This window comes from Sinohyriopsis cumingii, chromosome 4 (assembly GCF_028554795.1).
Source record: "Sinohyriopsis cumingii isolate HCF-2022 chromosome 4, ASM2855479v2, whole genome shotgun sequence".
NCBI classification, from domain to species: Eukaryota; Metazoa; Mollusca; class Bivalvia; order Unionida; family Unionidae; genus Sinohyriopsis; species Sinohyriopsis cumingii.
In genome coordinates, this window is record NC_142964.1 from 102,812,448 (window position 1) to 102,836,830 (window position 24,383).

Here is a 24,383-nt window from a genome sequence, read left to right on the forward strand (position 1 = left end):
TTATCACAGTTCTAATCATAAGTCCTTATGACATTTCTTTCATAAAACAAAGGAACCCATGATCTAATGGCTGCTGAGAATTTTCTATAATTCAAGAAAAGTTTATTTCTTCTTTTAACTCAAGAGTGCTGAAACCATTGTTAATATTCTTCAACAATTTGTTTTTTAAATCAGGTCCTGCCATATTTGACATCAGTTCAGCCCCATTTTCAAGACACCATAAGAAGTCTCTTAGTGAAAACCCAATTCTGATATGACCAACCAATCAGGATGAGTGACAATAACACAATTTTCAAGATGGCCACTATGGTGGCTATATTGGATTTCCAAGTAGCGCCTATTTCATTCAGGACCAACTAAAACAGGGGATGAATGTGTGTGTAAAGTTTCAAAGCAATAATCCAAGTAGTTTAAGAGAAGTAGAGATTACAAACATACGTTAATGGACAAATGATGGATGATAAACAACAAACCATCCCATGAGCTCTTCCAATCTATGACCAGTAAAGCTAAAAACAAAACAGGAAATCCTTTCCTAAATGCAAATCTCAAATCTACCCAACAACACATCTTACTGAAAGGAAAAAGTGGTCCTTACACAATACAGGCTACCAATTTGTAATTAAAGCAATCAAACTATTCAGGCAGGTGGAAGCTCTCTTGGTATTTCATAAATTGTCTTTTAAAGTTACTATTGTGATATAATTTTGCAAATAATGAAGTTATGTTTTCACTTGAAAATGTGTTCAGCATGAAATTTTATGGCATTGGTCTCTGATAATGTACTGCTGTTTCTGAGTGCGTAATCATGTAGGCATGTTAACACTTGAAACTGTTCAGTACGACATCAATATATTTTGGTCACTGTTAGTATCTTTGCTTTATCTGACTGCTAATTTTAACATTTAAGCAACTAAATCAGCATAAGTAGCAATTCTTACTTTCTGACCATGACAGCGTCATAAACAGCCCAGATGTTCTCCAGAACAACCTGTACAAACAGGGGCTTCTTAGCTTTTGACTAAAAATAGAAAACAAATTATAACAAACACATTTGTAATTTCTCATTAACAATTACAATAAAAATTTCTGATTATTTGAATGACAACCGTTTTTGCAGTAAAATCTATAATAAACTTTTAGCAAATCTTATGTTATTGTGACATCCTGATACTCAATGTGATATAATGTTATAGTCTTATGTTACCATGGCATCCTGATAATCAGTGTGATATACTGTCAGTCTTATGTTACTGTGACATCCTGATATTCAGTATGATATAGTCATAGTCTTATGTTACTGTGACATCCTGATACTTAGTGTGATATACCGTCATAGTCCAATGTTACTGTCACATTTTGATACTCACTGTGATATACTGTCATAGTCTTATGTTACTGTGACATCCTGATACTCTGTGTGATATACTGTCATAGTATTATGTTATTGTGACATTCTGATACTCAGTGTGACATACTGTATTAGTCTTGTATTACTGTGACATCCTGACACTCAGTGTGACATAATGTCATAGTCTTATGTTACTGTGACATCCTGATACTCAGTGTGATATACTGTCACAGTCTGATGTTATTATGACATTATGACAGTGTCACATACTGTCTCAATCTTATTTTGGATAAATGGATACAAAATTTAATAGTTTTAAATGGGATAACAATTTTGTATTTGAGGATTTCAAGGCAATAGTGTTAGTTTTCCTGGCAGTGGTAAAACTCTATTTACAACAGTTAAAAATACTATTAATATTTTCGAAACATTAAAAATGGAAGTCTCATTCTCTAAATTCAATTTCATATAAAAGTCACAAAGGCTTTACTATCATAAACTCACATTTTTGGGGGCATATATACAGAAAAACTGGCAGAAATGGTCTTTAAGCTTAAGTCGGATTAGCATGACTGCTACAATGTGGCATTTACAAGTTTCATTACCATTTCCAATCTAGGTGCTATTTTTTTATAATGAAATATCTTCAAAATGTATTATGAAATTTTAAACTTAATTATAATATCTTTGTAAAAAAAGTTGAGGCAAATTGAGAGGGAAGGAGGTAAGTTATTTTGTACCAAAAATATTTTCAAATTACATTTTTTTTCAGTTAAATGATGGGAAAACATCTATATGTGAAGTTACTAAATGTTTTGGTCTCTAAAATCATTTAAGACTTATACTTTAACAGATTACAATCGGTGACAATTTTAGTTTTTTGTACCTTTTAATTTGATAGGTTTATATACCATGTGGTTTCATCACAACTAATATCGACACTATTGTTCATTAAACAATCACAAATATTATAGGTCATGAAAATTGGTAACTACCATTTTCTATGTTCTAAATTAATTTCTAAATACCTGGGCACCCTTCTGGATTCTTTTCATCTTAGAGTTCAAGTAAAAATCACCCCATAAGGTCTTTTCAAGAACTGCCGAGTTCACTCCCAATTTCTTAGCAAACAGTTCAGCAAAATGATGGATCCTTAAGATAAAGGAAATTGGCAATTCATTAACAAGGATGCTAACAGACTGATGGTTTAACAAACCAAAATGTTGCTACACTGTTAATTAATTAAAAATATTTGATAATGGTATTTAACACTATGTTCAATCCACATAGCATGGAAAATTTGTAGTTCACACACACACACACACACAACATGCAGTACCAGCATCTTTGCTAGCCAAGGTTCCAGTGTGATAACAATATCTACACCTTGACGTATCAAGCAGATATTTCTGTGCTTCGAGTCTGTGAATTTAATTGGATGCGGCAAAAAGCAACCACATCCAATCAAAATTAGGTTCTTCAAATCAGAATACTGTTCCTGAATGATCGAGACAAAAGGGAGCACACAACTTGAATGGACTAATAAATAAGCAGCTTTCCAGTGCCAGACCATGTTTGCACAAATACCTTTCACTCAGATACACCTATAATGGCTTCCCTCTGTTACACAACCATAATTTCAATGATAAACTTCCAAAGTATCCTTTTTAGGTCAATTGCCCCAACCATTTTCGGAAATATACAATGCACCATGATACTGGTCAGTTGGCATTACATACTAAGGGAGACAACTCATGAAATCCAATGGATGTTGTTAGGACAAAGCACCAATATTTCTGTTCAATCTGTCAAGTGTACATAGGGTTATCACATTGGACCCTTGGCTAGTGAAGATGGTAATACCAGTAACAATAATCATGCTACTGCAATGACCTGTAAGTTGATAAGCCGATAAGGACTAAAGTCCTTTTGCAATCATACTTTCTGTAATTATTTATTTATAAAAGCAACTTTCTCAATTAGGCCAATTTTAACAAGCTCCTGGGTGACCGTTAAACATAGCTTTAACTGTAAATAACAAGAAAATATATTCAACAAAATAAGGTTAAAACCTACGTAAAACCCCAGCCATCATAAGCACTGGCAAACACGACATTGCCTTGTGTTGGACAAAAGTAAATGTTTTTCTCTTCAAACTCATCAGCATCCTCAGTCCAGTCATAAGTCTGATAAAAGAAAGAAAAACAAAATTGTTTCATAACTTTGGTACAATCTTAAAACAATTAATTTAAGGGTCCTAACAAACTCAAAAGACCCTGATCTCCTAGCACATTTTATGTTATGGCAGATCTGGATCTGTGCAGTTTGCAATTGAATTTGACTTATAAGCACGTATATATGGTACCCAATTTATCAAATAAGTAACATTTCTAGTATACTGAAAACTTGGAAATTCTTATTTGCATTTTTTGCAATATTTTTCTGGGCTGAATCAATAAACTGATTAAAATCTCTATGGACCACTCTGGTGGCTTAAGTGGTTAGAAAGTCCATCTCGGATGTGGGAGGTCGTGGGTTCGAACCCCAGCGAAGTCATACAGCCTTGCTAAATGCTCAACAATAAGAGGTAGGTGTCTGGACTGGTTGGCCTTGAGTCAGGATAATGGGACTGGTGGGACACGATGCTAAATGTCTGCGGCATGATTCCCCAGTGTTAAACATCACTGTAAACTGTCACACTGCAGACATCATAGTGATAAGACTGGAAAATTGTTAAAGCTATGCTAAAATCCAAATCATACACACACATATGCATGCACAAACACACACACACATTTTCTTTCTTTGTAAATTAATTAATGAATGTAAAAACGTCTAAATACTGAGTGGGTAAAAATTGTATTTTGTCTTAATGCCTTGATAAGTATATTATTCAGTATAAATTACCTGCTCAGTGCCTTCTTCATCTCCATCTGTTTGCTGTGACAAAAAAGATACAAATAAATAGATATCTAAGAAGAATACAAAGTAATCAATAAATAAAATATACTCAACCTTTCTTTGTTTGACTGTCTACCCTTATGACCTGCCTCTAACTTCCCAATGTAATAAAATACAAAATAAATAGGCAAAAAGAAACGAGAGTAATAAAACTGAGCAATGGTAAGCAAGTTGCTCAGGTAAATACAACAGCTCACACACACAACTAACCCACATACAACCCCTACCTCCATGATGTACATGAGCCTATAGTAAAAAAGGTGCATAACTTTTACATCAAGATTTGTCAATATGTGTATCTTTCAAAGGTAACAATACATACAAAGTTTCCATACAAATCACAAGATTCTATCTTATACTGCACTGAGCTGAAGGACATAAAAAGGCAATAAGACTATCAAAAAATGAAAGGATACGGTAATCTGTCGATAAGTACATCTTCAAATGACCACCCAGGGTTGACTCTACTATATAATCAGGGACCAACATGAGACCACTATTTCTGTTTTGCAGCCCCGTAACTTTTATTTTGAAGTATCCCAACTGAAAGTTAGTCAATCATGCTTGCCAAAACTTTTCCCTCATTCCATTCATATCTGTTACAAGTGTTACTAGATGGGAAAAATAATTTTACCTTCTTCCATACCAGAAGTCATCTTAATCATACAAAAACTTGGTACTGCTTTTAAATGCATTAATCATAATAAATCTGATCCAAGCTGGACCCTAACATCTGGATGAAATTACCTCTCTAGCTAAATTATACAAAGTTGGCAAAATAGGGCAAAGTGGGTGTAGTAATTCAAAATACTCTTAAGTTTATTGTTCTTGTCTGATTATTAAAAGACAAAAATATATTCAAACATTTATAAAAGTATTTAAATGGTCATTATTTCTTCTTACCACAAATTGCTGTACAACACAAAATGGCAACCTCAAAAATAAGTTACTGCAGAAAATCTGCAACTTACCCAAAGCAGAAGTCCTGTTTTCATACATTTTTATGATGAGATATTGGATAAAATTCTTAATTTTTTCAGTAATGGATCTGTATGTCATTTTCTTCAGACTGGGCTATAAAAATGCAATTGTTCATTTCTTGTGTGACTTTTTGGCACAAATTGTACAGATTTTAAGGTAATTTCTGGTATTTATGATCATCAAGTTAGCACCATATTTTACAATAGAATATAAGACTTCTTTTTCTTTCCCTCAACCAACTTCTTTGGCAAGAAAACTGACACTCAAGTCGACATTTTACTTTATTTATTAATGCACTATATTGAAACAAAATAGGGTGGAGATAATGTGAATTTAATGCAAGGCAACCTGAACTTCGCTAGTGAACCTGTCTGGGCACAATGACACATGAGTAACTATACTAAATCACCCTCTTGCACTGACCCTGTAAATACTGGAATCCTCAAAAAAAAAGTGAATTGTTGAAAAGCTGAAAAGAGAGCAAACAGCACCCCATTTTCATAACAACAGGTATGAATTCCTTCCATAATTATAAACATTTTGCTGACCAGCTGTTTGGATAGTTGACAGTGCATATGGCTAATGGATGGTACACATATTTTCTGCTCTTAATTGCTCATATTTTCTGGTTTTAATTGCTTATATACCTGCAATGTATACTTGGACTAGTACGACTGTTCATACTTAGATTTGTTTGGCTGCCATGTCAAAACCCAGGAGAGATTCCATCTGGGAATAATGTGAGTGAGCGTGGTCTAGATATGTCAAACTTGGGCTGCAAGTCAAAGATTACCTTGTTCCAACCAACATCACCTCTTGCATGATGTCTGAACATGTCTGACATCATGGAACAGTATCTCCTGATTGTGTTAGGTGCTAACTTCTGGTCTTCAAAGAGAAAGAGGAAGACATTTGCTATCAGGGGATGGGTGCTGAGAGTAGTGTGACACTGATGTGACACCAGTAACTGACAACACCTGATTCCCCCTTTTATGTCCTCAAAGTGGAAAATATTCAGATGTTGTGATCCTCTCCACAACTGAAGCTCCAAACACTTTTTCAATCAGGACATCACTGAAAGGAGTCAGACATGACATGAAGGAGGAGGTTCCATGGGCATGGATGGAATAGTGGCAATCTCAACTGCCTGAGCTGAGTGGAGGTCACAGAGACTTGTCTGGGTACATCTGTCACTAAATCTAGCAGATCACTGATCCAAGATTTTCCTTCTTAGTGGAACAACCTGAGCTATTCCAGTCTGTGAACTTGTAAATATCTTCTTATGCAAAACTGATGGGGGTTAAGTATATGGCCACATAACCTCCCAGCTGACATAGAAAGCAACTATGGTCCATTCTTCTGGGATCAGGAAAATGTGAGAAAGAAATGTTGTGCATCAGATGGCCCCATTATGGTCATGGACCTGTTGACATGTTGAGGGTTGAGTGGGGTGGGGAGCAACTCTGTATAAAGCAGTGATTATCCTCAATACTGAGTTGGCCAGGACACTGAGCTGGCCAGTAATGTGTTGTGCTTTAATAATACCTGATACTGGAAGTCCCCGTGAAGGGTTTCCCATAACATCAAGCTAAGGTCTGGTGATTGTTCCCCTCTTGCAGAGATACATCATCACAATCAAATTATCTAACATTATCAGAAACCTGTTTTCATGGATATGTTCCACCCCTGTGTGGAAGGCCTGAGAACAGCTTTCATTTCCATGATGTTAGTATTTAGAGCCATCTCTTGAAGCATTCACATGCCAATGACCATCACAAACTGAGCAATAAGCATGCTCCCCAACCTGAGATACTGGCAGTGTAACAGGTCCACCCCAACAATGAGTAGGTCAAAAAGCTGTAAGAACTTCCTCACTTAAACAATGTCTTGTTTGGTGCTTTCTCCGATGCATGAGTTATACTTCTGACACATTTTGGAGAAAGACAACAAGTTGATATGTGGCCCAGGTTCCACATCTAGATGGACAAAATATTGAAAAAGGATACGGTTCAACTTCTCTGCATTGATTATCCAACTTGAACTGCAAATGATGGAAGTAGAGTTGTTCATGTCATAATTTAAAACCATACTTACCAAATGTTTTTGTACTATTTTGTCCAGGAACACTACCTTCTCCATGGAGGATGCCCTGAACATGAATATGACATAGTCTTTATTAAAGGTAAAACTTCAACATCTTGGTTGATGTCTTCTCTGACACCTTTACGATACTTTTGATGTATTTGGGAGGAAGACACCAAGTTGAGAGTGTTAAGGGTTCTAGACAGATCGACAAAATGCTGGGATAAGGTTGGACTACTCTATACTGATGATCCACCACACAATGAGGGAAGAGAGAGTATTCATTTCATGAACCAAAAACCAAACTTACCAGATGTTTTTGTGGTGTATCAATCAGGATCATCGCCATCTCTGCAGCGGACATCCCGAACTCTTTATGCAGGCCCAAGGGCTTAGATTGGGGCCATATGACATGTCAAGACTGATTGCATACTTGTCATGTCTCAATCGCAGGTTTCAAATGCTGTTGGAATTCATAACCAGAAATGTTCTGGAATAGAAGCCATCTGTGTGCAGTTCTACATGCATGTGCCAAAAAGCAATTGTATGCACAGACATATCTTATGTCCATCCTATATGAACTCTATTCATTTGCACTTTTTGCACTTTGTTTCTCATCTCAGTAATGAAAGTGATAAACAAACAAGAGAATAAAACAAATATTTACAAATTAAAATAAATGTAAATTGTGTTATCTAAACCACTCATTTGTGTAACATATGATTAATACACCACCCAAAAAGTTCTTCAATGAAATTAAATGTTACCAGCCAAAATCACAGGTGACAATAACGAAGGATATGATAATTGCAAAATTATGAATAAGTTCACTGGAATTCTCAAAAATGTTGTACACACCATATAAAACAACATTTTGACTTACTATACCATTACTATTGGATTGCATGGTTGCCTCCCTTAGAATATAATGTACAGTAACCAAAAGTCTGTAACAGTGGTATTTTGTGCATAGCCAAAAATGGAAGAGGTAACTGACTTCAAAAGGATACTAGGTTTAACATCAAAAGTATGACAACATACCAGAGAGAAGCCATTATAGATGTATTTGTGGGAAATGATGTATTTGTAAAAAAAAGGACTGGCAGTGGAACATTGCTCATTCATGACCCTATCTGCTAGCACATGGATGCAATGGCAGATCAGGGGTTTATGTTGCTTGCAGCTGAACTCAACTTATAAGTATAGACAGTATTCACTCGATCTTTAAATTCATGGTTTGAAGTCAAGACAAAAACTGATACGCCCTGAAAAATAGTGCATTCAAAGTAATGGCAAACATTAGCTGCATGCAAAAAGTACAATATTTTCTAGCTGTTAAATATCCTCTTTTTCAAACAATTTGTTCGATTACATGTTTGCTATTACTAATCATGAAAGAACCTGGGAAAACTAATAATTCTTTCAATAAATATGCATAGCTGCCAACATTTCAGGCTCACAATTAGTGAAAATAGGGATAAAAAATCGTGAATTTGGACAATAATTCGTGAAAAATACCATGACAATAACTCCATCCACTCTGACTGTCAATACTACACTATATCAAGTTCGCAATATAAAACTAAAACACTACATATATGCAGAAATATTTATTTATCAAGACATGATAATGTGGCAGACTTGAACTTCCTCAACCGCTTGATCGTAAATTTGTTTTCTAAACAGTTCAGACTTCTTGCCGGCTGGTTGATCTTGGGGACTAAAATTACTGACAAATTTTCTGCAGCTAAGGAGGCCCTAAAGTCTTATTTTTCCTCACTAGAGAAAATACACTTTCGCTTGCACTGTTGCTGTGAGGAATGCACAAGAGCTGCAGCACTTTTGGTCCTTCCACAGGAAAATTTGGAAGTGATTTTCGAGTCCGGCAACATTTGTCAGAACAAATGTTTAGCATGGTCTCCAGCTGATAAAGGTAGATTGTGTTCGACAAGAAAACTCACAAATAATGCGTCAGCGTTGATAGCCTGCATTTCTTCCACCAATTGTTTAAAATATTGCTGGAGCTGAAATCTGCGAATTCGTAATTTTCTCAACTTCTACGTGTTTTTTTGCAACCGACATACTTCCTCACATCGTCTCTGCGATGGCACACTGAGTGCAAAAAGCATGATGAATATCAATGTTTAATGGCAGAATGCATGGCCAATTTTTGATATATTCCAAATTAAACTTTTTGAGTAATACATTTTTTTCTTGCTGGTGAAGACATTTTCAAATACATACATGCGATGCTGAACCGTAACTCAAACCAGTGTTGGTGACGCATGCGTGGAGCAAAATTCCGGTTAGGCCCCAGTTTCTCTCAAAAGCATTTGTAAAACTACTCTTATACATATAGATTAAAATAGGCTAAAATGCTTGCTACCGGACCAACTATACTAATCGGCTGTAGATCTACTAATATCGTGACTAGCAGTACCAGACCGTTTCAGCAACTGCGAATATCACGACTAGCGCTTAACGGGAAATCGGTTATTTTATTAAAGATTTAAAATAATTGAGGATTGGAGAATTTGTGAATTTTTGGCTTGCGGCGTGAATTCGTGAATTGCTAAAAAAGTCGTGAAATTCACACCAAATTCGTGAGGGTTGGCAGCTATGAATATGGTACAGCTTTGACCGTGTCAACCCATAATTTTAACAAAACATTTACCTGATAGTTTTTTTCCATAACTTCTGTCGTGAACAGCTCACTTGTTACCAAATTAACCTGAAATGAGAAAACAGAAACAAATAATACTACATACTAAGACTAGTGCATGAAAATGATAGAACAAAGTAGATTTTTTTTCTTCAATGGATTTATCACTCAAAGTCCTAAAATAACTGTTCAAAACATTTAATACATGTTAAAGCGGACTTGGACAAGTTATATCTGGCACTTACATCAAGCTCTACACAAAACAAATTAGGAGTGGTAAGAGATGCAAGGACTGGATATTTGGATTCAGGGTGCAACTGAAGAAAAACTGCTTCAACAAAGTTTATCTTTCAAACTTAAATGACCATTTTAAATTTTTTTTAAAGTCCTTGTTGTGAAAGAAATACTGATGGATAGGACTACTGTATGTAACTGACAGTACTCACAAATTGGATCGGCTGACATATATCTTTTCCTATATGTTTTGAATGATTTCCCAAGGTAAAAAATAAAAACTTTGAACGCTTTCATGCTTATTGTTGTTGTTGTTGTTGGGTTTAACGCCATTTTTCAGCACACGATAGCTATACATGGCGGCCAGTATAAATGGTGGAGGAAGACCCCTGGAAAACCCCAGAAAGAACCACCAACCCACGAGAAGCTACTGGCAAGCTTTCTCACATACCCACACTGGCCAAACATGAGACTGGAACCCACGCAGACAGAGGTGAGATGGCAGTGATCCGTAACGCTGAGCGCTTTAGACCACTCGGCCACTCGGGGCCCCCTTTCATACTTAAGCTGCTCAACAAAAGCATCTGCTTCAACAGAAGCAGAAGCAGATAATTCTTGAAAGTTATCCTTTTTTAAAATGTATTTTCTGTGCCTATACATATGCTATAAATGAGGTAACCATATGTAGTCACTTATAAGCTGGGTCCAACTGCAAACTGCAGAGCAAGATCTGCCATCACAAAATGTGCCAGCAAATCTGGGTCTATATAGCTGATTAGGAGTAGTCAGAAGAACAATCAACGCAGACCCTGATCTGCTAGCACATTATCCGATGGCAGATTAGGGTCAATGCTGCTTGCAGTTGGATAACTTCACTTTTTATGCCACTTATTTGCTCAAAATGCAAAATTGTTTTCCAAACCTAACAAAAAATAATTCTAAACATCAACTTTTACCACACAATTCTCTTCCAAGACTAGTAAGAAAATTCAAATAACTTTCAGGGGAGATAAAATAAATTAACATACCCTTCCTTGGATCCTTTCTTCTTGAATAATATGGAATCCATTAACATTAACACTCTACCAATACAGCACACACAGACACATACACACACACACACACCAAGAGACTGGATAACACAGAAGTTTGATATCACACATTCACTAAAAGGAATAATCACATAGTTGTTTGATATCACACACTCACCAAAAGAAACAATCACAAGCTTTATAACAGGCAGGATCAAACAACTTTCTTGTTATATATAAAAACAGTTCAGGAAAATGTACTGTATAAAACCCTTCAGCATGCTGAGAATATGAAAAATGGTACCTGTTCTAGAGTCTGTTGCAAGTGTATAAATGCCTCAAGAGGTTCCATTTTCAGCTCTAAAATCAGTCTATCAATCTTGTTAAGGACCAATACTGGTTTTATATTTTCCAGCCAGGCTTGACGAAGAACAGCATGGGTCTGTATGGATTGCATGGAGAAAAAAAATGAAAAAGTATGCTTCAAACAGTTTATTCAAATTATGAGAAAGTTGTTGGGCTACTTTTAGAAAAGAGGTTTAAGTGGGGCTGACATTACTCACTTGCTTACATAACAGTTGATATTTTGCAAAGCAGGCTTATGTAGTATTGTCAAAAACACACTCAATGTAAATGATCTCCCAATACTTCTATATATTGTACTTATTTTACCATATTCTGAAAAATTCTTTCTAAATATAAAGGAATAATTAATATGCAAATAATCAGAGTCATCCAAGACTTTGATGATAATAAACCCAACAGAAAAAAAATATGACTTCGTGAATGGCAACATGCTCATCCAATCAGATGCAAGATCACCTCATTATTATGAATGGCTCCCACTTACTTTCAAAACTGCCCAAGATCTCAGTGATATGAACCAGTATTCTTGAAAAAATCATATCAGAATCCTGGCTTCTAGAGTGGTAATATGCTCAGCCTAAGACATGCAAGATCACTTCATAAATTTGCATGGATCTCACTCATTATTGAAAAAGTCCAAGATCAGGATGACATAAACACATATGCAAAGTTGGATCAAAATCAGATCACAAGTATGACTTCCATAGAACTAACAATCTTCACCAAGTCAGTATCAAGATTACATCATCAGTATGTGTGGATTTCACTGAACTCAGCTTTAATCTGCATGATATAAGCCCATATTTCTTTCTCATCAAAACTGGATCAGAAATATGGCTTACAGAATGGCAACAAGCTGAGTCCATCAGATGGAAGATTAACTCAGTGATATGTGTGTATCTTACTCATTATCAGACTTGATGATATATGCATATTTTGGATACAAGATCCCTTCATTAGTATATATGGATTTCATACATTAAACTTATCTGAGATTTTGATGATATAAATCCAGATTCCAATTGTGACAAAAATTTAATAAGAATTGTGGCTTCCCGAGTGCTAACAGCCTCAGCCAATCATATGCATAGATCTTGCTCATTTCTGACAGTTCAAGAACTATATGGTAAAAACATATATACCAAGTTTGTTCAAAATAGGATCACAAACATGGCTTCCAAAATGGTAACAAGTTCATCCAATCAGGTCCAAGATTATATCATTCATGTGTTTATCTAACTTATTATCAAACCCATCCAAATCTTGATGATGCAAGCCAATATTTCAAGTATGATCAAAACTGGATCAGAAATATGGTTTCCAGAGCGGCAACAAGCTCTGCAAGATCAACTCATTAATATAATTACATACTACTAATTGTAGAAGAGCTTCATGATACAAGCATATATTCCAAGTCTGATAAAAATCAGATCAGAAATCTTGCCTCCAAAGTGGTAAAAAGGTTAGCCAATCAGATACAAGATTACATCACTGAAATGTGGATCTCACTCAATCCATTCAAGATCATGATGATATAGGCCCATCCATTCAAGATCTTGAGGATATAAACACATATTTCAAGCTCATCAAAACAGGATCAGAGATGAGGCCTCCATAGGGGTACAAAGCTCAGTCAATCAGATACAAAATGGTCTAAGCATGCATGGAAATCTCTCATTATTGAAGTCATTATTGAAAAAGGGACATGCTCCAAGTTTGATTAAAATCAGATCAGAAATCTGGACTCCAGATTGGTAACAAGATCAACCAGTCAGGTACAACATGACAAACCATTCATGAGTAATAGTAACCATTTTACATGTCAGAGTGGTAATACTAGGCATCGACTAGACCTGGGGATTAATTAGTGTCAAGTTTCATAACAAATCTCCCAATGGTTTAGAAACAAAATAAATAAAAGATGACTGCCACTGTGGCCATATTAGATATGTAAAGGGAACCACCCATATTTAAGATCAACTACATCTCAGGATGACTGTGACAAAATTATTAGTATTGTATATTCTCGCTTATAATATGAACCCAACTGCAAACTGCACAGACACAGATCTCCTGGTGCAAAATCTGGGTCTGTGCAGCTGGTTAGATCCTGATCTGTAGGCACATTATGCTATGGCAGATCAGGCTCTTTGATGTTTGCGGATTGATTTGACTTATAAGCAAGTATATACAGTATATCTCCAAACAGTACAGAAGTAGCCAAAACTACATTTTCTACAGTCACCCTAGTGGCCATATTAAATGTCTGAAGGAAACCATTTTCATTTAAATCAGGCTAAACCTGAAGATGAACATGTGTCAAGTTTAACAATTATCAGTGCTAGGGAACAAATAGCAGTAACAAATCATGGCAAACCAGTCAACTGAAGTAAAAAGTTCTCTTGTCTCAGACCTGTAAAGCTAAAACTACTTTGATCCTGTAGTGAAAAGAAGTATCACAGAAGTCATTCTTAGCAATAAACCTTACAAACAACCTTTAACATAAAGTCAAACCTGCTGTGCAAGCCAATCTATTAGTACCTGAGGACAAACTCCTTCAACAACATCCACAACAACTACAGCTCCATCACAGAGACGCACTGCTGTTGAGACCTCGCTGGAGAAATCTACATGCCCTGGTGAGTCAATCAGATTCACGAGGTACTCTTTACTTTCTGAAAATAAAGGTACTTTATCTCATTATTTGACATAACATTTTTCACAAAAGCAGCAAGTCTGTGATAATATTTAACTTTCTTTTTTAATTTATCATGGGTGGCAAACAACTTAGTATTAATATCATGCAGCTGAATTAAAAATTCGATACATACAAAATCCTAACAGAGCAAAATTATCAGAAGCAACCTGGAAGGTGCAGTAAAACCTGCCTTGAGCGATCCATACTATGGGCGATTATCTTTAATTTATGACCATAATGATAGTTCATAGATTGATTTTATTGTATAAATGCAATGCAGTGAGATACCATATGCAGAATGTGACCAGTGACCATGATCTTTTGCATTTTAACACTGCTATGAATGACAGCATCACAAAAAAAACAGAGATCAACACAAATGACCTTGATTTAATCCTTGCATACAGGATCCCAAGGGTAAGAGACACGATGTCCCCCACCATCCAGATATGGAGGATACACAACATGTTAGCAAGAAAAAGGAAAATAATATTACATAATGCACTAATGGTACCATAAAAATGAGATATCTTATTTGCTTCAATAGTTTTGCCATCTTAACTTTGTGGCATGCACCATACTATCATATTTTCTTTTTACACTTACAATGTTGCTATAAAGTGTATAATATGCTTAAGAAATTCAAGAAAATATGAACATATTTGAATATCTGGTTAACATAAAATGAGCTGCACAATGGAATTTTCTGGATTTTGCTTTCATTCAATTTTAGTATACACCCATTATCTACCAGCAAATCATATAATATATTCTTATGTCTTCTGACCTATTTTTCTTTCCAAAACTACAGATCATTAATAAAATGATAAATTGTTTATATGCATAAATTTAGTCTCATTTGTCATTATTTCAACCTCAAAAGAAATCAAATCTTCTGTCCAATGGGGTGAATGTAACCTCAAAAATATGTTACATCAATGACCATCAAGCACTTTATATTTTAACTCAGCCTAAAAGCAAACCTTGAATGTTTTCACTGCTTGATTTATTTTAAAATAAACACTGATTACTGTCTTAAAGTTTCATCACAACCAGTGGCCATGTCAAGCGCTCACCTTTACAGTTCACTATCTTCTCACCTATGTCCTTTTGAGTCTTGGATTTGGGTTTGAGTCTCGGATTTGGACAATGTGGGTACGTTCAGCATGGTCCACAGATGACATGGAAGGTTGAAGCTAGGAGGGCAGACAGATGGCATTAAACCCAAACAACAACAAACTTTCATGACTTTGGCCATTGCTGGTGCCAAAAGAGACAATGATGAATGGACATTCATTAATGAAAAGTTGTAGGCATATATTTAGATTTTTTCTGCTGAAAAAGTGCAGCCTGAGATATGCCCTTCCTTAGACCTCTATGAAAAAAGAACATGATAAAAAAACGTACTACTTCTTTAAAGCACCATTTATGGAAGTTATAACAGTGAACCATGTTGAGCCGATGATCAAAACATTGCCATAAAACACATGAATTTGCCAACAGGTCAAAAGTTGAGTGAGCATATAGCAGTCATAGCTTCATAACGATTCATCCCAAAGAAAATCCATCAACCAGTTACAGGAACCACAAGCTAATAAAACAACTTTAAACAAAAACCTTACTGCAAATTTTCTATGAATGAGACCTTGACCCCAAGGTCAAAGTGGCAATCATTCAATTTACCTAAAGAATTGCCTTAGCTTCATAATGATTTATCCTCAGTATGAAGAAATTCCAAACAGAGGTTTAGGAAATAAATAAAAAGATTTTAACCAAGCCTTTCATGCCTGCTTTTCAAGACTGACCTTTACCCCAAGGTTATGAAGAAGGAGGATCATTAATTGTTTTCGTTTTTTAATGCTCCAAATATGAACAAAATACATCAAGAGATATAAGCAAACAATAAAACTTTAATCAAACCCTTGATTAGCTGTTGCTGACATGACGAAGCTTCCAAAAAGGTAACTGATATGTCTTATTTCCTACTAACATAGGCTCAACAACAAAACTGAAACATTTAATTGGATATATAGCCATATCAGCATTGTGAGTGGAGTAGTGATATACTGAGGGGCTTTATACCAAGGGACCACTGTACTTTTATTTACCTTTCTCATAAAAAAGACTGATTGCACTAGATTTCATTGTGATCCCTCGAATCTGTTCATCTTCACGACTATCAAGATAACGCAGCTGAAAAATAAAGTTGCTGAATGTCAGGAATAGTTGAGCATTTATGCAATCAAAAATTAATGACATTAATTAATGAAATTGTTGTGTTTAATGTGCATCATACATGAACATGATCAAACCAGGATTAACAACACTCTTTCTGCGTATGATTGCAATTGCATACTACCAGATCTGCAGGACAAAATTCAAATGAAATTTTGATGTGCTGAAAAGTTTTGACATTAAATTAACTTTTCAATTTTCAATTTTCTAATTGCTGATGAAGGTTAATGTAAGACAAGAATACTTCCACTGTTCATGAACAAAATTAACATAAAACACAATCTAGTAATTATTTATGATCAAGAAAGCAAAATCACCCTAAAAAAGTATCAGCATTGATGTAAAACATTTTTCAAAGTGGTATATCATTTTGTGGGGATGACAGGTGTCAGTAACTTGAATTAATGTGAAATATGGGTGTTGTAGTGGGGCAAATAATAGATATATAACACAAGTCTTAAAGTGACAATTTCATCTTTGTAAGATGACAGTTTTGTTTAATGTTAAAAAAACTAACGCTGTAGTAATCAAGTTGCAATATTCACCTCATAGAAAAATACTTTTTAAGTTTTTCATTTTAACTGAATATAATAAGCAAGTACTTCTGATATACATAAACATACTTCATGGTCCACTTTTTAATTTGTACAAATATTACTGGATACATTTGCATGTCAAAATTAATACAATCAAATCTGAACTGTTGAAATTAAGTCAATAATTTTTACAACTGCGTGCATCAATGTTAAATTTCTCTGCAGCTGTTAATGATCATGCCAAGAAAAAAAAATATGGCAGATTATGGACACAATCACTAAAAGTGATACTGAAAGTCTAAAATATAAACAACAAAAAGAGGACAGAATTAATTCTATTATTTTAAATGCTGCCAATCCAACCAGACCTTCCCTGCCATCTTTTGTGAGATAATACCATTGCTTGCAATCAAAGCATCAGCCAGAGTTGTCTTTCCTGAAATATAAATACATATATATGATTCCACATAAATGCAATACTTGTACAAGTAATAACTGAATACTGTCAGAGTATGTTTCAGCTAAAGCATTACAGATAAATCATAAAGATCCAATCTGATTAAAATCAAGTTCTACACTTAATAAAGGCACATAAAGGTTTATGTTCTGCCAATCTTTGGAATTCCTGATCCACTTGTTTTTAGTAATCTATCTGATGGTTGCATTTTGTGTCAGGAAAGTTATCATTAGAAATATTACAAATAACATTTGTCACTTTCATAAACATAAAAAACTGTAATATAATTGGTGAATATTGCTATGACAGACCACCTGACCTGTGAGACCAGATAAACAATGTATTGATTTATTGACTGTATAATGTTATCTGTGTTATAATGTGAGACTACCTGTCATGAGAGACCACCTCTTTTGAAAGACATTGAATTACTGGCAAACAGGTTGGTTGTTCAATTCCAGATTGAGTGTCTTCATCATGAAAATTGTGACATATCACCAAATACAAAATTCCTTTACATGTTTATATTTTGTTATTTTCTCTGACTTGAAATAGCTGAGATTATAACTCAAATGATGTTTTCTATACTAAGAAGCAAAAGGATTAATAAATTTCACATAACTTTAAATACTAAATTTACTTGCAAGTGTGAAATAATTACATTTTATTCTTACGTAAGCTTCTGATTAAATTATTCTTCTGTCTTGTATGTCATGTGTGTGTGTATGTGTGTGATTTGTATATTTAACGTAGCTTTAAAACAATTTCAGTCATATCGCTATGATGTGTGCAGCATGGCAGTTGATAGTGATGTCTAGCACTGAGGCATCACGCTGCAGACATGTAACATGATGTCCCACCCAGTCACATCAACCAGGTACCAGGCCAACCCACCCTAACATTAACCTCTTAATGCTGAGCTAGGCAACTGTTAGTACCATTTTTTAAGTCTTTGGTATGACCTGACACAATAAAATTAAAAATAATGCATTAAAACCCAAGCCTAAGCAGCCCGTAGGACACAATAAAAAGTTGTGACCATGCCAATTTCCAGCTTGTAGAAAAGGTTGGGGTTTCTCAAAACAGAGGTCTCAAGGATTTTCAATGCCGCCTGTTAAGGTCATGCCCATTAATTATGCATTGTGTTTATTTCCGAGTGTAGCCAAATAAGTATAGCACACATGATCTTGAAAGGACGATGAAGATAAACCCTACGATAATAAATATTACTACCATTTGTTATTTTCAAATCGAGACTTGGACAAAATGACATTTGCAAATCTGGATAATTATTTTGGCTGTTAAACGCATACATGCCAGCTATTATGCTTTTGTCTTAGTTCATACCTATTTTCCAAAAATTACATTTTATGTTCTCCAGTATATGGATTATGCTGTTTTGGTAAATTAAAAAATAAAATAAATCAAAATCAGTCAAAAGTTGTGTTTATCATTTATAATATCATCTCTTTTATTCCACTCTTATAAAATTGAGAATCTGCTTTAAAAACATCACTGCTGAGTAAGAATTTTCTTTGTTTTCTTTTTTATAGCAACTGTATATGACCCAGTTTATTTCCAAGAAAACTACGGATTTCATCAATCTGATCTTGGCCTCACAGATTCATTATATTCATATTAAAATTAAATAGTGGACCAGTCTATGGTTTTATAGAAAATGGCGCTAGATTATAAGCAAGATGCTTTACAGTGTGACTGGGGGATGTTACATGATGAAAAATGTTAGAGCAGATGGATCTTTGCATACTTCAAAACTTGTCGGATCAGACAAAAAGGACAAATCAACACCGTTATAAAGGAAGAATATGAGAGTAATGAAATATATTGAGCACATGAATGTTCTTTCCAAAATTTAAAATTAAGATGTCTCACCCGATATTTTTGTTTCAGAGGGCACGACATATTACTGTCTAAATAACGGTCTTAAGTAATGTGTTCCCAAGTCTACTGACAGGATATCAATTTTAATACATGAATATTAAGAATTACAAATAAATACAACTGACAAGGTTTTATGTCTCTTTATTCCTGGCATTATAATGGATATTTATCCACTTCATGTATACTGAACATGCTTGTGACAGGGGACTGCAACTTTTGCTAGTGAAACTCCTATTTTTGCCAAAATTCTAGTGAGACCCCCACACACACACACACACACACAAAGATGCACACACAGACACAACTTACTGTAGAAACTATAAAGTGGAATCTGTTAACATCTTGTAATGACCCTATAAAATTCAAATGTGGGGGTCCTCAGGACTCCATAAGATATCAATTTAACAGAAGCCATGTAACAGCCATGCCACTTTGGGGCCACTCTTGTGCAAAAGTAAACTCATAATTCTATCAACTCACAGAATTAAAACTTCAAATATTGGCAGAAATCCAGGGATCACACTGGACTTTGCCATGTTGCAAATTGTGATTTTTGTTTTCTTATTGGCAACAAAATATACCATCTGACAATTTTTGGGGTGATTGTTTAGCTGTTTAAACTTGTAATACAGTCTTGGGTTTGGAGTAATGAAACTCAAAGTTACTATGAAAGGAAACCACATACTTGGATATAAAATGCACTGGAATCTATCGTTACATGAACAAATCCTTTGTTAATATTGACAAACCCATCTTAAGAGTGCATTGTTACATCATAATCCACTTACACTGAAATCAGGCCTGCATACTGTATGCTGTGATACACTGAAATAGTCATACTAATGGATTAGCTAAAATCGACCAATTTCCAAAGGTGGGAACAGGAATGGCTACAATCAACCAAACAATGTTTTATTTTACAACAAATGTACCCAAAAAAAAATAGTCTTGCTCAAACTTTAAGAAAACTAATCACCTCTAAAGCAATAATTGTTCTGAATAACACTAAGCAAATGAAAAAATGTTGGTCTCAATCAATGTTCTACAATTATTTGATGTTACTGCCATAATAACAAACCGGCATTTGTTTGATCCAACAAAGTTGGCATTTAGCTGTGACTATAATAACACATGCATCCTCCATCAAAGCAAACCGACTAAAACCTTCAACTGAAACAAAGCACCTTTCATCAAAGGATGTCAGCACCAAACTTAAATAAAAGCAATGGAATCAGATCAATTGTATTTTCCAAAGAGAATGGAACACATTTATTGTGCAGTTAAAGTTTCCTTTTTGCAGGAAAAAATGTTTATGCTTACAATTGCTATCATTGGTGAAATAACACAAAAACTAAATTTCAAATCTTTTGAAACCACAGATATCTGGTTGTCAGGTTAATTGATGGTGGGACATCTTGCAAAACTTTTTTATTTGTTCACATGTTTTCATTTCACTACGAACAGTCTCATCTCCTTGGTAGCATGGCAAGATGATAGCTGTCTCCAGATGACCAAATCTAGGGCAATTTAAGTACATATACATATAGCATGTAAACAACTACACAGCCACATGCTGCTGGGATAATAAACATCTGTGTGTGTGTGTGTGTTTCTAATAGGATGTGAATGATTTTCTAACCTGATCTATAACCAAATTCATGATCTTTCATATACATGATGTACAGTACTTAATGCATTATGGATTCTACTACACAATTGTAAGTTGGCAATACACTAGTGTATTTCAGACTGGTTATGTTTTCAATTAATCAAAATTTCCTTCATTTATTTTCTCTGAGTGTAATTCCTACTTATGACAGGTAACCTCTTATGAATTTCACCTGTATGCCAAACCACATCCACTTCTTCAACATCCACTTAAGCAGACAATATTACGTTGTCCCAAGGATGTTCAGATAAATGGGTAGTACTGTATTATGAAAATGGCAACAATTTTTTTTTATAATGACAACAAAATTTTGAGGTTGGTTATTTTTTAGGGGACAGCTTTTTTAAAGCCAGCACACATCCCTGAAATCAAATCTCGTTGACATCTATAATTACCCATATTATGACTGCAGTATGTGATTGTCAACAGAGTTAAACTTGTGGTTTTAATGGCACTGTCAACACATTGTCTTAGGCTTTTTTTTAAAAGTAGCTTTAATAGTTTTAGTCATATCTCTACAATGTCTGCAGGGGCCCTGAGTGGCCAAGTGGTCTAAAGCACGCACTATTCCGGATCACTGACATCTCACCTCTTTCTGCGTGGGTTCGAGTCACAGCCTCTGCTAATGTGGGTATGTGAGAAAGCCTGCCAGTAGCTTCTCATGGGTTGGTGGTTCTTCCCATGGTTTTCCAAGGTTCTTCCTCCACTAGTTATATGGGTTGCCATGTATAGCCTATCTTGTGCTGAAAAATGGTGTTAAACCCTACAACAACAACATGGATGTCTGCAGTGTGGCAGTTTATAGTGATGTCTAGCACTGGGGCATCATGCTGCAGACATGTAGCATCACATTATTCTGATACCAGGCCGACCAGTCCTAATACTAACGTTTTAATGACTTGGCCAGGGATCAAACCTGCGACCTCCATCCAAGGCAGATGCTCTAACCACTTAGACCACTGAAGCGGTCCACATTACTGGCTATATAATGCCAAGGAAATGAAGGCTAAATGCGTCTCCCAAGGACATACTGAGGCAGCCAACCCAGCCTGGCTTGGATGGATACTGATCCAGCAACTTTTAGATGAGTTGGAGCTACCACAGTTCTAAAATATTAGTCATGAGAAAATGTGTCATTGTTATAACTTTTGACTATATGATCTCCACCTGGGGATGGAGTAGTAGTGAGAAAATGGGGAATATGTAATAAATTATAATCCAAATATGAAGTGAATCAGGTGAAGGATTATGTATATCAAGACAGGAGTGTTTAAACTTTAGTCATATTCCTACAATGTCTGCAGTATGGCAGTTTGTAGTGATGTCTAGAGAGAAGAATAATGTGATGAAATATGAAGTGAACCAGGTAAAGGGTACTAGTTCTGGAAATAACTTTAACCAAAGTTGTTCACAGACACACATATACACTTACATTCCCACACAACCACAAACAGAAAACCCAAATGCTAGACAACCACATCCAGGAAGAATAATAAATTTGTATTTTAAAAAACCATTCCATTTATTTTTTGGAGATTAGGCTTTATCAAAGGTATCATGATTGAAACAATTTACGTTCACATCAATTATATCATGTGTCTTTTCCAGCTCTTAGAACTTTAATAAACATAAGTATAAATTTGCACTGTCAGTTGCTTCTACCTTGCTTTGTACTTATTTGATACCTGTAAATGTGAAATTCAGTCTCTAATAAAGTGTTACATGTAAATACCTGGTCAAAACTGTTTAATAAATAACACCTCCTCTAATCACTGTCACTATTGTTAAGTTGATCTAACTCAAAATCTCTTTAATTCCAATTCTGGAAATTAATTGGATAGTGGCAGCAATATTCATCACTAGAACAATATTAGTTACTAAAACAACTAAACAGCAAGATCTAATATTTGACATGGATACAGAAACGAAAAATAACCAAATCCACTAGGCTGCACCTGTCCTATATCATTCAGAGACAAAATGACTAGGAAATGGTTGTTGAAACAATATTGTGCCAGTCAACTTGCAAAGCTGATTAGCAGGGTATGGAATATTCAAAATTTTATGGCCACACAAATATCAGAAAACATGTAGTACTGGATGTAGATTGCAAAATGGTTCTACCATGATCCACATGGGCCAAGATACAAATATTGCGAATGCACTTTGGATTCTTCTGAAGCTCTGAAATCTTCTGTATGCTTGTGGTCCTCATCCTGATCCTTATTTCTCTGGAAAAAAAATTAAAAATGAAAGGTACACTAGCAGAGTTTTATAGATATTCTCACAAATGGTATATTAATAGATTTTATAGATCTTTGCAAAAAAAAAGAACGCTATACTCAAGATTTTGTATAGATCTTGAAACAAAAAATTTCAATGTACATAATTTGTATGAAGTGTAAAATATTTAACTGGGATGCTTCAGCTTTCAAGTCAATTACACACAAATCATGCTATATAAGACTATCATATTTTTCAGATGGCTATTTGAGACTCTATTTGGGTGAAATTACATTTCTCCTGCCAGAATATGGTGAAGTTATAAAATATAATTATTGGATAAAAACGTCGAGCTTAATATAGGTTTTCATCAAAATTTGGAAACTGTTTCCATAGTGAAAGTCTTCTTTTCATAAAATTTTACTGTGCAAGATCACATATTTGGCAAAATGATTAATATTATTAATAATGGACCTAGATAGAAGCTACCAAGTCATAACCTGGCTTGTAACTGGGATAGACAAAAATAAACAAAATGTGCTTCTTCTTTTTCAAGGATCATGTGTGCATTTTCAACAGGAATTCCAAAATCAGCAGTGTCATTTCTGGTATTTATGATGTATTAATGGCAACTGTATCAATAAATCAAACTTTTACTAGCTGCACTGCAGAAATTCCAGATAAAGAGAATTATTACCTTACACACTAGCAAATAACAAGTAAAATCTAGTGCTGAACAGCTCTGGAATGCAAATTATATAATACAGCCCTTTTCTGATCACAGGGACTCGTATCTTTGCTTACAATCTACATATCAGTCAGTCATACATATACTATATAAAAAAATACAAGGGAGGACACTTCTCTCTTCTTGCACAACCTATTTGATAATCAATGCTGATATTTCACATAGAATAATATGCAAGTGCAACACAATGAATGGAATAGTGCCCTCTCATTGGCAAATCAAAAACGATGCATGATGGCAGTCTGGT

At 35.0% G+C, this 24,383-nt stretch overlaps 1 protein-coding gene across 1 annotated transcript in view; it reads right to left on the reverse strand.

Annotated features, from left to right (window-relative positions):
• LOC149801802 (elongation factor-like GTPase 1) overlaps positions 1 to 24,383 on the reverse strand; it is a 139,602-nt gene that overhangs the window by 114,410 nt on the left and 809 nt on the right. Inside the window, exons 2-11 of the mRNA XM_089956149.1 lie at positions 23,290 to 23,396; positions 17,506 to 17,573; positions 16,475 to 16,559; positions 14,210 to 14,343; positions 11,607 to 11,744; positions 10,050 to 10,106; positions 4,259 to 4,291; positions 3,428 to 3,537; positions 2,380 to 2,503; positions 942 to 1,021 (exon numbers count right to left, since the gene is read on the reverse strand). Of these exons, the coding sequence (XP_089812275.1) occupies positions 942 to 1,021; positions 2,380 to 2,503; positions 3,428 to 3,537; positions 4,259 to 4,291; positions 10,050 to 10,106; positions 11,607 to 11,744; positions 14,210 to 14,343; positions 16,475 to 16,559; positions 17,506 to 17,573; positions 23,290 to 23,380 (920 nt within the window). The 5' untranslated portion in view covers positions 23,381 to 23,396. The remainder of the gene's footprint in view (positions 1 to 941; positions 1,022 to 2,379; positions 2,504 to 3,427; positions 3,538 to 4,258; positions 4,292 to 10,049; positions 10,107 to 11,606; positions 11,745 to 14,209; positions 14,344 to 16,474; positions 16,560 to 17,505; positions 17,574 to 23,289; positions 23,397 to 24,383) is intronic.